Source organism: Oryza brachyantha, chromosome 2 (genome assembly GCF_000231095.2).
Source record: "Oryza brachyantha chromosome 2, ObraRS2, whole genome shotgun sequence".
NCBI classification, from domain to species: Eukaryota; Viridiplantae; Streptophyta; class Magnoliopsida; order Poales; family Poaceae; genus Oryza; species Oryza brachyantha.
In genome coordinates, this window is record NC_023164.2 from 11,788,538 (window position 1) to 11,801,122 (window position 12,585).

The window sequence follows — 12,585 nt, forward strand, 5'->3', positions numbered from 1 at the left end:
AATTTTCGAAAGATAAAATATAAAGCACGGCGCGTATAATCCAATCATTCCTATAGAAAGACGGCTTTTCCCCCTGTCCATGTCAGAATCTAATTCCATCAGAACTTCAATGCCTGAAGCAATTTCTGCAATTAACCAGATGCACAAGCGAGTTTCACAGGTTTGACTAAAACTCGGCCACTACAGTGTTTCATTAGCTGTATTATTCTTGCTTTCCATAACCACACGGCACCAAATGTGAAAATTGTGCTGAAAGATTTGCTTAATTATCTTCATGTTAATGATTGGGACAATAGAATGAATTGGGTTTACCTTATTTTTCATTTGGATGTAACAACAAATTTCATCTGAATAAGTAAAGTACAACTAGTGTAAGTTAAAACACCTGGTAAAGTATGAGATAAGCTCTGGACAGAATGTGAATCTTATCAAATCATTCATCCTCTTTGGAAGAGGATGTGACAAACCATTTAAGAGCATATTAAAGGTCAGTGCACGGGAAGGAGACGATTTTTTTTTGCTTGGCATCATACAAATATAGAACCTTTTGTGTGATGCTTACTATCTATGGAGACGTGACATGTTTGGCCGAAATTTAGACTAACCATAAAAGATAGCTTAAGTTGTGGAGCTTGGATATTCACAACGAGATAAAGTACATTTTTGATAGTTAATCAAGAGAGATCTAGCTGTGGGATTGTAGGGACCGATAGGGATGGACTTTCGGTTTTAATAAAACTATTAATACAACCGTGCATTATAGCATGCCCACATAATTGAGGATAGATGAAACATACCCATTTAGAAAAATATTTCTTTAAAGAAATCATTTAATTTGATTTTGTGGAGGCTGTGGTTTTTACGTGAGATAGGGTAGAGAGGACGAACAATTGCTTTTAAGCAGTAGAGATAAAATTTATCTTCCATGTAATCGTCTAGTGACCATAAAAGATAGCGTAAGTCGTCGAGCTTAGATATTCAGAACGAGATCTAAGTACACCTTTGACGGTTAATCAAGAACGATCTAGCTGTGGGACTGTAGGAATCGATTGGGGTGGGTGTTCGGTTTTAAATAAGAGATTTGCTCCGATCCAATAAAAGGTAACTCAAGGTATCAAATCGTTTTTTACCATTGGATCTAGCTGAGTAGGATGTGCACTATTAGATAATCAGAAACGATTTGGTACCGTGAGGTACCGGTACCTCGAGGTACTTTTTGTTAAACTGAAGCAAATCTTTTTAAATAAACTAGTAATATAATCGTGCATTACAACATGTCTATTAATTGCTGATGGATTACACAAGCCCATAGAGAAAACAAATATTTTTAAAGAAACTACATTTTTTTTTGGAAACGGTGGTTTTTACGTGAGGTGGGGGTAGAGAGGACGGACAAGTCTACTTTAAATAATAGAGATATAGACCGAAGCAGCCTTACAAAACAAAAGCCAAAATAAAAAAAACTAAAAAGTTCTAGTTCGGTTTTCTCGGTGTTTGGTTTTCCAGAATAAAATCAATTGCTGCCTCATAGATGCTGCCTTTTTACCTTGTGAGTATGAGCGTGGGGGCCATGCTATTATTCTAGGGTCATGGAACAGAGACGCATCTGTTGTAAGACAGACATACGGCTGTATTCGACAAGCCTCTACTATAACTTATCTTTCTCGTTTTTCACACGCACGTTTTTTGAAATACTAGACAGTATTAAAAACTCTATATGGGGCTCGTGGTGGAATGAAGTGGAGCTAAGTCCGTAACGTGCACGACTAGTGAGAAGACAGACAGCCACTGAACACATGGACTCTTCGGTTGGTCAAGTGGCTTGGAAACAAAGACCGAAGAAGGCCACCACTGCCATTCGGTAAAACGGAGGAGAATGAAAGAAAATATAAGATCTTACATCTATTCAGGAGAGTATACCAGCTACCGTAGGTTCTATGGAAAAAAAATATACTGAAAACCAAACACCGAACCGACCCGAATTGTCGATTTTGCAGTGTTTGGTTCTTTCATTCTTTTTAACTTGCGTGTAGCTCGGTCGTTGATGATCCACTCGGTTTGTCTACTTGAAAAACTGTATGTACCGACAAGAACCAAACATCTCTGTATAGGAATATATGTTTTCTAACCTTGGCCCAAGGCCCAACAGGCAACATAGAGCTCCTTTAGATTCGTGATGATACTGGCAGTGTGACATATGGCGTAGGGCCTGTATACAGGAGCTCAAGATTACGAGAAACTAGTTTCACCTTCACCAGCTACTGTAGTTTATTTTCTATATTGTATAGCTCTTAGCTTTTTTTGAAAGTTGAGTGTGGTTTGGAAAAGGTTTTTCGATATTCTGTTCAAAATGGATTTAGGTGCGCTCACGGGGCTAAGTGGCGAAATACACATTAGGCAAGGATATAATCTGATGAGTGGATAAAAACCTCTTACGATAAATTGAAAATCCTAAATACCAACATTATTATTCATCATTGAGTTAGTAAATTACTAATATGCTTTTATAAACTAAAGGTCGAGATCAATTCTACTACGGTATAATAGTACTAGTAGAGAGCATCATATTATTCTTATTTGATAAAACAAGGCAAGAAAAATGAATGTTTATATACTCACCAAGCCAAAAAAGACCAATGCACAAGACTTCACAATGATGGCTTGGTTAAGTTTGCAAAAAATGCCCACACTTTCTTATTTCTCAAACGGCGTACCAAGAATAGGCATTTTACGATGCTCTCTGTTGTTTAGTCGCACACCGTTTACTTTTTTTTTTAATATAATAAATTGGATCAACTTATAGGAACATTTATAACTTTAAATCAATAGTCGAGATTTTTTTCTACCAACGGTAATATTACTAGTAGTAGTCCCCATGAAACAAATCAGTGACTAATATCATCTTTGATTTCTCCAAATTAATGGTTGATGCAGCAATTAGAGTATACTGGAGAGTTTTAAATTTATAAAGTTTGTTAACAGTCATATGGTCCATCCACAGATGACAACACCAAAAAGCATATTGGTATATAATTATCGCACCCACACCGTGCAAAAATTATATTAAGGCCGAGAAGCTCAGATCAATCAATGGTAGCAACACAGGAAAAAGAACAAATGAACATTATATGTTACACTTGGAATCGTGCTTTGTCAGCAGATGGAAACATCAACTCTTGATCAAACCCAGGGCAATAGTTCTTTGCACATTACCAACGAAACAGGCGCTGCAAGTGAAATTTCAAATGACAATGTTAATTTTATGAAATCAAGGAACATGCAAGGTAATGGACTTATGGGAAAACAATTTTGCAGCATAAGAAGAAGAGAGTGCAACACTAATTATTTTGGTACACAGGTTGGTGATAAGTGCAAAATTTTACTTTTTGCAGTCAGGGTCACAATTGACACTACAGCTAAACGATGTATTCTGCTTTGCCTTTTTAGGATTTTTTTAAATTATCCTTAAATGGTCGTAAGCCTTTCATTGCCTACTAGTAGAAATTTTTGTATTCAATAGATTTAATTTTATTACATTACACCTTGTAGTATATATGGCATAAATTATATAGCAATAAAATTAGAACCGAAATATATAATGTTACAATATGTATTATATATTACATAATACGTTAAAATACATAAATTTGTATATATATCTTACCAAAGTTTTAAATAAAATATTTGATACAATTCTATTACTCCCTCCGTTTCATAACGTAAGATGTTTGACTATTCAAAAAATTATGGAAATATCATTTATTATTCTGCTTATGACTTACTTTATTATCAAAAGAACTTTAAGCACGACTTGTCATTCTCTATATTTGTACTAAATTTTTGAATAAGACGAATAGTCAAACGTTACAACCAAAAAAGTCAAACATCTTACATTATAAACGGAGATAGTATTAGATTAAATTTTAATACAGTAATAGGAGAAGATACCATAACCGTGTCTTTTTTTTCATTTTGGGATTACCTTGCTTTTCTTCTTCTTTTTCTTCTCAATGTATGCCATGATCTCCTCCTGTCGCTCAAGAGTCTCCTGCAAGGCCTGCAACAACATATAATACGCAAATTTTACAAATGGTTTATCCACAGTAGCAGGACTGCATATACTTTGCTAGTGTACTCAAGACGCTTAATAATACAGAGCATGGGATTAACATGTCATATATTTTAGTGGTGGTAATGGGCCAAAGGCCTTGGGTCCTTTAATAACCCTATTTAATACTAAAAAATATTAATTTAAAAATCTATAATATTTAGCCCAGCTAATTTTAGGCCCATCCTTCTCAAATTTTATTGACAAAATAGTTAGGTCCATTACCATACATATATACGAATAAAAATGGAAACTTGGATAACATAATAATAATGTGCCTCTTACCAGCTTTTTTTAAGAGGTTAACACGTGTGCTAATTTCATTTCTTAGGTAGACTACAGGGTCCTAAGCTTCGCAATTACCATCGTTGAGAAAGTATCTCTAGATACTAAAATTTACATTAAAATTTTAATTTGGGTATCTCGAGGTATAAAGTATTTGGAGATACCAAATTTTACACTATAAAATACGGTACCTTCAGGTACTTGAGTATGATAAAATTGCTCTATTTGCTTACAACCTCATTGTTTCGCTCAAATTAAGCATAAGTAATACAAGTTATTAACAACTAAAAGATAATTGAAAGGTAAATTTTTATATATGTGTTCTCAACCATCTAAAAGCAAAAGTTAGAAAATAAACTATACTGAAAAAACCCAAAATGAACTCTAAATTTAGGTTTTAAAATTCAAATCTTGATTTATTAACATAAGCATAAGAAAAAAATAGTGATAGGGTGGAGAAACATTGTTTCCCCATCAGCTTTTCATCAGTAAGAAGGTGCAAATGAGCTCACCTTCTTGGTGGCTGCAAGCTCCTCCTCCAACGCACTAACTCGGCTGACGGCAGTCCTGAGCATCTCCTCCTTATCAGCCGGCATTTCAGCAGGCCTGGTGAGGATCGCAACGACCTTCTCCTCGATTTCGGAGAGGCGCTTTGCAGCGCAAGCGTATTCAGCCGCCGGCACAGCCTCCACTAATGCACTCTTGGGTGGCTGCTGTTCTTGGCTTTTGGTTGCGCCAAGCACCTTCTTTGGCATGCCGCGGCTAACACGGAGAATGGTTGCGATGCTCATGACGAGAGCCATGATGCCCCCAAAGAATGGAGGATTGGATCCATTGGAGGCATTTGCAATGGCTGGAAGAAAAATGATTATCCAATCTGTCAGTTAATGGTTGAAGTACAGTAGCAAGGTTTGGTCAGAAGATTGTCAGGCAGTAAAGATGGGGTTTTTAACCTTTGGTGATTGCAATATCCTCATCCGGCAGTCCCTTGCTCTGGCAAATGGCATCTATGGCCTTCTCTACCATTGGAACATCACAGAAGTAGGGTGATCCAGGGGTCTGCAAACAAATAAAAGGAATCATTGAGTTAATAAAAGAAATATATGAACCAGTACACCACAAGAATGAGAATTTTATGTGAGGTCTAAGCTTGGATGTTTTTTGAGATTCTAAGCTTTTCCTAGAACTGACATATCAACATAAAAGTCAATTGTCCAAGACCATGATTTAACTGATCACAATATAATATTAACCCGATCATGGATGCAAAATGGTGGTTGTGATCCATATTGGGTAGTCTCCTACTCAGGCTAACCATACACGATTTGTGAGACAGGTGGTGGCACTGCCCCTCCTGAACTTATGTTTTAGGACACGATAAAAGAAAGACTTGACTACTTTACATGAGGAAGAAGGTGGTTGAAGGAGGAAGAAATGTGGAAGAGGACAGGGTTGTGTGGTCCAGAGTTGACAGAATGGTAAAAATGAGAATCAAGTAAAGATTTGGTGTTACTAATGTGAAGTAGTGAACCGGTAACTTCGTACTATAAATAGAATTTTTAACTCTCAATCCTATAACAGAACATTTTTTCCTTTTAATATCTATCACATATTCACATTATCAAGTGGCAAACCGACTTAAGATTGCATTTGAGACTCCTAATTGTTTTATTCTGTTTTCTTAGAGATTATACGTCTCATTTTATCCACAAGACGTGAGAAAATTCATCAGTAATCCAAAGAGCATAACTCACAGGGTGCATCAGAGGGGCAAGCTCCTCACGAACAGGTGATAGCAAAGGATGCTCGATTCGGCCCCGCGATATTTTTCGTGACAGAGTGCGCCCTTCATCCTTGAATGAATCCTGCTTCTTTAGTTTACATAAATAAAATGACAAATGTCTAAGCACCATGATCCAATGGATTTAGAGATACTCAAATATGAATATGTTACTACGAAAAGCTGGTAACTCTTTTGCTACCTTGGCGTCATCTTCACAAATCATCATTTTCTCCTCGGTCTCCGAATGATTCAAGCTAAGATTTCCACACCACCCAGCACCGCTTTGAACCATCTTAACATAAATTTAACATAAAAACTTGAGTGCCTTGTCGGTTATGAATTGTAATTTAACAACTTGTTCAAGGATGAAGATGTGGCAATGAGAAGATCAGGATTGGAACAGTTACCTTCATCACTTCAGCATCCTTCCAAGGGCCCTTGTCAGCCTTCATGCAACCACCTTCACATTGGCAAGTTCCACCAAAAAACTCCGGCAGCTCACTGTACAATATGAGTAAAATTAAGTTAGTGAATATTGTCATCAAATATGAGGGTTAAATTAGAGTATCATTTGTATTAGTATACTAATATTGCCTTCGAATTTAACTTTTCTTTTGTATATTACTATACAGCACAATAGGAGCATCTCCTTTGTTGTTTGTAAAAGAAAAAACTTAGAGCATGGGTGTCCTACCTAGCATCGATCACTTCAAGAAGCTTGCTCTGGTACTTGTTGCCCAACACCTAAATAAATGCACCGATTGTCAACCAATTTGGTCATGGGAAAACTTAAAGTTTTTTCAACACACCAAGTATTGGAAGGACACTAACATGAATCTTTGCTGTTGTCTTTGGGTCAAGGAAACTCTTCACTGTGCTCCAAAGAAGTCGGAATCCTGGCCCTGCATTAATAATGAACATCCGACACAGTGTCTGGACAGACAATTACAAGCAGTAAGAACATTAACAAATCTAGCACAAAGTTTCTGCAAAATTACCAACAGTTGTTTATCTATCCAATGCATTAATTACCTCAGGGTAGTTATCACCATCAATCTTCTGAAGCTGACCAATGAGGTCTCTTGCAGCTTTGCTGAATTGTTTCATCCCCTGAAAATGCAATAGTTTGTCTTAGCTTGGAAATTGTAAAATTCCAACCATCCCCAATGAATTGTCCAAATACATACCACCCCTTGCACATCAAGAATTGTTGTGCTCTGATCAATGTGGCACTTGGCGGCGACTGAGCAAGCCGGGAACTTAACAGCAAAGTTCTTCTCAAACTCCCTGACATGGTTCTTGACAAAACGATCCATTGTAGTGACCTGCATTAGCCTATTGACGTCGATCTGTCCAAGTCGTTCAATGTAGACAGGCCTTCCCTCCTTATCAACTCCATGGTAACCTTGAGGATAGCATTCTGCCACCTTGTCAGCTTCTTCAAATTCAAAATCCTAACGTAACATTGTAAGAAGAAGTTGTCAATACTTATGAATAACGAAATCTTTTAAAAAATAACTGCTTATGAACAATGGCGTGTATCAACCATAAAACGACATTAGTCTAAACAAAGTTCAACCTCAAAATCCAATGTGGTAGATGCAGTTACCTCAAGAATGGTATCTGCACCAAATTCCTTTCTCCACCGCAGCATATCAGCCCACATTTGCTTTGCCTTCTCAACATCAAACTTTCTTGCCTTCAAAAATCTGTGTAATCTCAAGTTTCAGCAATAATAGAGCTTTCACATAAGAAACTTAACAACATAAATGTGTGCTGTTCTCAGATTATACACCTTAGCATCATGTGGTAATCATCGTGCTGAGATGGTAGGAGCTCTTCAAGTACAAGGAGCTGACGGAAGGCATCGACGGCCTGCACTTCCTCAGGATCACGTTCATCCGCGATTGAGATGGACATGACCTTGCTGCTCCTCCTCCCCTTCTTCATTGAATGCCTCAATTTTTGTGAAGCGCTCATTGCCTTCTTCTTCAATGACATGATTTTGGCCTTCCTTTCATCCTCGGAGTATTCAACGTTGGATTTCCTCTTCTCTTCATAGTGGCCATCTAAGGTTGCTGAGACATTGTGTATTTTAGTTTATATGGTATATTTTCATAAACCAAATTTGTAATACGATTTGAACAGTTAAGTTAGTATTTATGTAATAATTGTGAGAATGGACAACGCCATCGGCAAAAACGACCTATAATTCTTTTAAAACAGTGTTTATAATTTGAGTAGAAAAGAATTTAATAAGTTGTTTTACACCAATAGAAACTTGTAGGTCCTAATTATGCACTTTAATCAATAAGAAAATGGTCGTGATAATTATTCCCTTTCTTACCAGAGCTTAGATGGTGCTCAAGAGGTCTTGACAGGACTTCTGTCATGACTGTTGCGCCCTATCTGGACCTGAACAGTTACCCACATCATTAGTTGTTTATATCATACGCTAAGTTTCTAGAACAAGGAGAAAACGAACAATTTTCTGAATATCTTGACAACCTGAAGCATTGTTGGTTGGTAGTGTAATGAAGTGTAAAATAACACAGATGTTAGTTATCACAAAAGGTATTGGTTTGCAGGGAGATTTCGTATGTATTATGAGCAGTGAGCATGTCAAAAACCAATGTTCCATCAGCATAACTATAAGTTATATTAGCATCTCTCCTTTTCTGCTTACAGAAAAGTTTCTAAATTTACACATAAAAATTAAAGATAGCGTTGAGGCACCAGATGATGGAAATTGACAGCCACCCAAAATTGCACTAGAAGACACAAATTCAATTCATTATTTTACAACCTAGCCCAGTATTCATATGACCCATTGACTACCAGAAAAGAACTTTTTTTCTAAAGAATAGCAGAAAAGCACTCTAAGGCGAGGATTTATGATCTGAAACAATCTGAACATATAATATTTGCACCCATTTTTTGTCATGAGATGCAGCAAAATCAGCAAGCTTAAAAAATCAAATGAAGACATTACAAAGGCCCAGAAAACCACGTTGAACCAGCAGGAATGTTACCAATCCCTATATCCCCTTGGCAATCCCTGGCTAACTAGTCACGGAAGAACTCCGAAATACAAACAAGCAATTAACAGACTTGGATCTCGAAATTGGAAGCATAGCAAAGGCCGATGAGGATACAAGAAAGCTAGCCCCTGACGGATCATCACGAGACGAAGAAACAACCCAAGATCTGACAACAAAGGCACGCAATGGCAACAGAAATGGGGAGAAAATCATGCAGATGGCGAAGAACACGCACGTACCTCCAAGAGGAGGAGGAGGAGCCTGGAAGTGGGAAGGGGAGGAGGGTGGTGCGGCGGAGGTGGAGGGGTGCAGAAATGGAGGAGAAATAGACTCGTCATGGCCAGCGCGCATTCCCCGCGGCCAAACGAGGAGAGTGCCAGAGGATGTTTTCTGTATGACGACGATCCACCCCCAATATTAGCTACTCTAACCCTTCTTATTATTAGCTGGGTCTTTTCTACGGAACGATTTCATTTTTCCTCCCTCTATAAATAGAAGAGTATATATCGATGATAATAGTTGTATTTTTATTATAATTTAAAGAAGCTATTCATTATACGTTTACACGTATATCTTGCTTGCGTTGCCAACTTAGCTCATCGACTCCTCTAACCCAGGGCTCTAGCTCCGCTGTCGCTATCGTTGCCTTCTCCTCTATTCGTCAAACCATAGGTCCATTGCTTTAGAACCGTCCTCTTATTATTTTTTCACTACCCTTAACCCTAAAAATCTAATTCAATAAAACTTATTAAAATTCTAGTGTTGCTAGAGTCAAGACTCGACAATGATACTGTTGTTGTTGGTTTGTTCCCATCTCCCTCCCTCTCTTCCTACCAACCCACAATAGACAGCAATCTCCTAAATTATACTCCATCTATCCCAAAGTAACTCTATTTACAAATAAAAAAGATAATATCCTCCACTTTATTAAATTCCAATGCAATTATTCTCATTTTATCTACTTCAAATTCATTTGTTCCATAATTTCACAAACTCTAGTGCAACGGCTGCTAAAAATAAGATACAAATATTTTCGCTTATGTTTCTACTTATAAGCCGATATTTAAATTTTAAAACGGTTTTTTGGATTTTTTTAGTCATAGTTTATTTTTTAAAAAAAATGCTAAGAACATGCATATAAATGTTTTACCCACAAAATATTTTTTTAATTATGAATAAGTCATTTCATTTACGTTAACTTGCAACGAAACAATGAGGCTATAACTTATTTGGGAACAAACATGAGGAAACAAAGATAAAATTAGGGACAGGGGAGAAATATTTCAAAATTTTCAATTGGACTACATCATAAGTAGGGCTATAGCTTTTTTTTCCATGGTGATCCACAAAAATCAATTGCAATTCTTGTATTTTCAACCATGGATTGATGCGTTAGAGCATCTCCAATAGGTCCTTTAAATTGATTAATTTACTAAATATAGAAGATTTGAGATTAAAACTGCAATCCAACAGAATCAGCTTCTTCCTCCCCCGAATTTCTTGGTCGCCATTCTCCACCCTGCGCTAGCCAAGTTTGGTGATTCGGCGCGGATCGTCATCCCTCTCATGCGCGTGCATTTTGCCTGGTTCCCGCGGCCTCGCGCGCCTCCCGCGGCTCGTTTGCATGCATTTGCTCAGCGTGAATCCAATGCAAGGATATATGGTGTCGTCGTCGTGAACCCAATGCAAGGCGATCATCGGTGTCTAGCTATTATCAGGCCGTCGTCCTGCGATTCAATCACCCAGGCGATCACTGGCACCCAACTTACGTCTCTACGATTTTCAATCACCCAGGCGATCGAGCTTGTTCTGTTCGTACGCGGCGGCTTGTGCTATCCAGTCCATATTTTGTTTGCCGATTGGATTAAAACAAAAGGAATATGACATGGAGGAGGTTTTAAAATATGGAGAGTCAATATTTACCTATTCCGTTGGTTTTGTCCATAGTTTTAGGAGGTTTTATTTTTTAGAAAGGAGTACAAACATCAAATTTAGCTAATTAGATAAAATTTTTGTTGGAGATACTCTTATAATCTTTCTGTTTTTCTTTCTTGCACTGTTGCACACAACCCCTTATTTTTTTTACCAAAATGAATATATCGTGGACCTCTCGTAGTCTCCTACTATTTCACTGTAAAAATCGATTATTTATGGAATTAATCTTCGAGGTCTAGAACATTTTTTTGTTGTTTTTCTCCTCAAAACAAAAGTCTGTGTCATCTCAAAGAAATATATGCCACGTTCGTATATCAATCACCCATGCCCTGGTAACTGCCGCCAATAAAAATGCTTATTTTCAAATAATGATGGAGATAGATTACTTGCCCATTCTGTATGTTTCAAATGGTAGATTAAAAAAATATAAAGGAATGGCGATAATAGCATGCATGTTTGCAATGGAAACAAATGATCTAAAAAGGATCTTATTAATTATAAAATTATGTTTACTTCAAGAAAAGGAAAATATATATTATGAAAATAGAGCAAAAATGATAAATGAAATTATATCTTACGATCGATACTAGGTTGTCCGATTTTTTATTTGATGTCCTTGAATTTTAGATCTATTTTAACTATTCATTTTATTTGAAAATTTTTACATAATTAGTAATTATTTTGTTATATTTTTTACCATCAAAGGTAATTTAAGCATGATTTGTATTTTATATATTTGCAAAAAAAATGACTAAGCTGACAAAATTTAATAGGGTCAAATAAAAGATCAGACACCGGCCGTGTTCAGCAAACGGAAGATGAGGTTTATTTATCCGGCATGAAAAATATATGAATAGATTAGCACATGATTAATTAATTATTAGTTATAAAAAAATATAAAATAAATTAATATATTTTTTTAAAGTACCTTCCCTATTAAAAATTTTTGCATTAGTAATTGGAAACGTGGGCACGATCGAATATAGATTAAGGGGCAGCCGAACACGGCCACCAAAGAACTAGTCTACGTTCCATATACACGCATCGAAATTCATTTAGAGCTGGTACCATAGGGTAAGTTGGTTAGAAGAACAGTTATAGCCAGCTACAGTATGAACTTAAGAGTGCATGACAGATATTGTATGATAATATATGTTTTGTAATTAACTATGATAGACTAAATTAAGTATAGATACTCTAGCCAGCGACCTAGGATAGGCGGCGGCAGAGTTGAGGCTTGAGAGAAATGTAGACGTGGAGGGCGGCCGACGTACGGGTGAAACAGGGAAGCGGTGAAAGATGGGCACGTGTATGTGCGAGCAGAGCACTACCCGGATGTGGGGGTTCCGACGGCGGAGTGAGGGGTGCACGAACTATGGAGAGCTGTCGACAGTAGCCATAGCCCACAGCGCGGCGGCAGAACAAAGGCTCTC

At 37.1% G+C, this 12,585-nt stretch overlaps 1 protein-coding gene across 2 annotated transcripts; it reads right to left on the reverse strand.

Moving 5' to 3' along the window:
- Positions 1-3,002: 3,002 nt before the first annotated feature.
- Positions 3,003-9,517, reverse strand: LOC102700022 (phosphatidylinositol/phosphatidylcholine transfer protein SFH3-like). 2 transcript variants are annotated; one of them, XM_015834139.1, is made up of 15 exons: positions 9,457-9,517; positions 8,524-8,591; positions 7,972-8,254; positions 7,786-7,885; positions 7,364-7,630; positions 7,209-7,286; positions 7,008-7,109; positions 6,871-6,920; positions 6,584-6,677; positions 6,376-6,468; positions 6,148-6,258; positions 5,347-5,452; positions 4,906-5,246; positions 3,983-4,057; positions 3,003-3,227 (listed from the first exon to the last, which is right to left on the reverse strand). In XM_015834139.1, exons 2-15 carry the CDS (start codon positions 8,567-8,569, stop codon positions 3,210-3,212), a joined length of 1,764 nt encoding a protein of 587 aa, XP_015689625.1. In that variant the 5' UTR covers positions 8,570-8,591; positions 9,457-9,517; the 3' UTR covers positions 3,003-3,209. The 2 variants fall into 2 exon arrangements, with proteins under 2 accessions (XP_015689625.1, XP_006647237.1); XM_006647174.2 differs by having other exon boundaries at positions 6,148-6,264.
- Between the last annotated feature and the right edge of the window lie 3,068 nt (positions 9,518-12,585).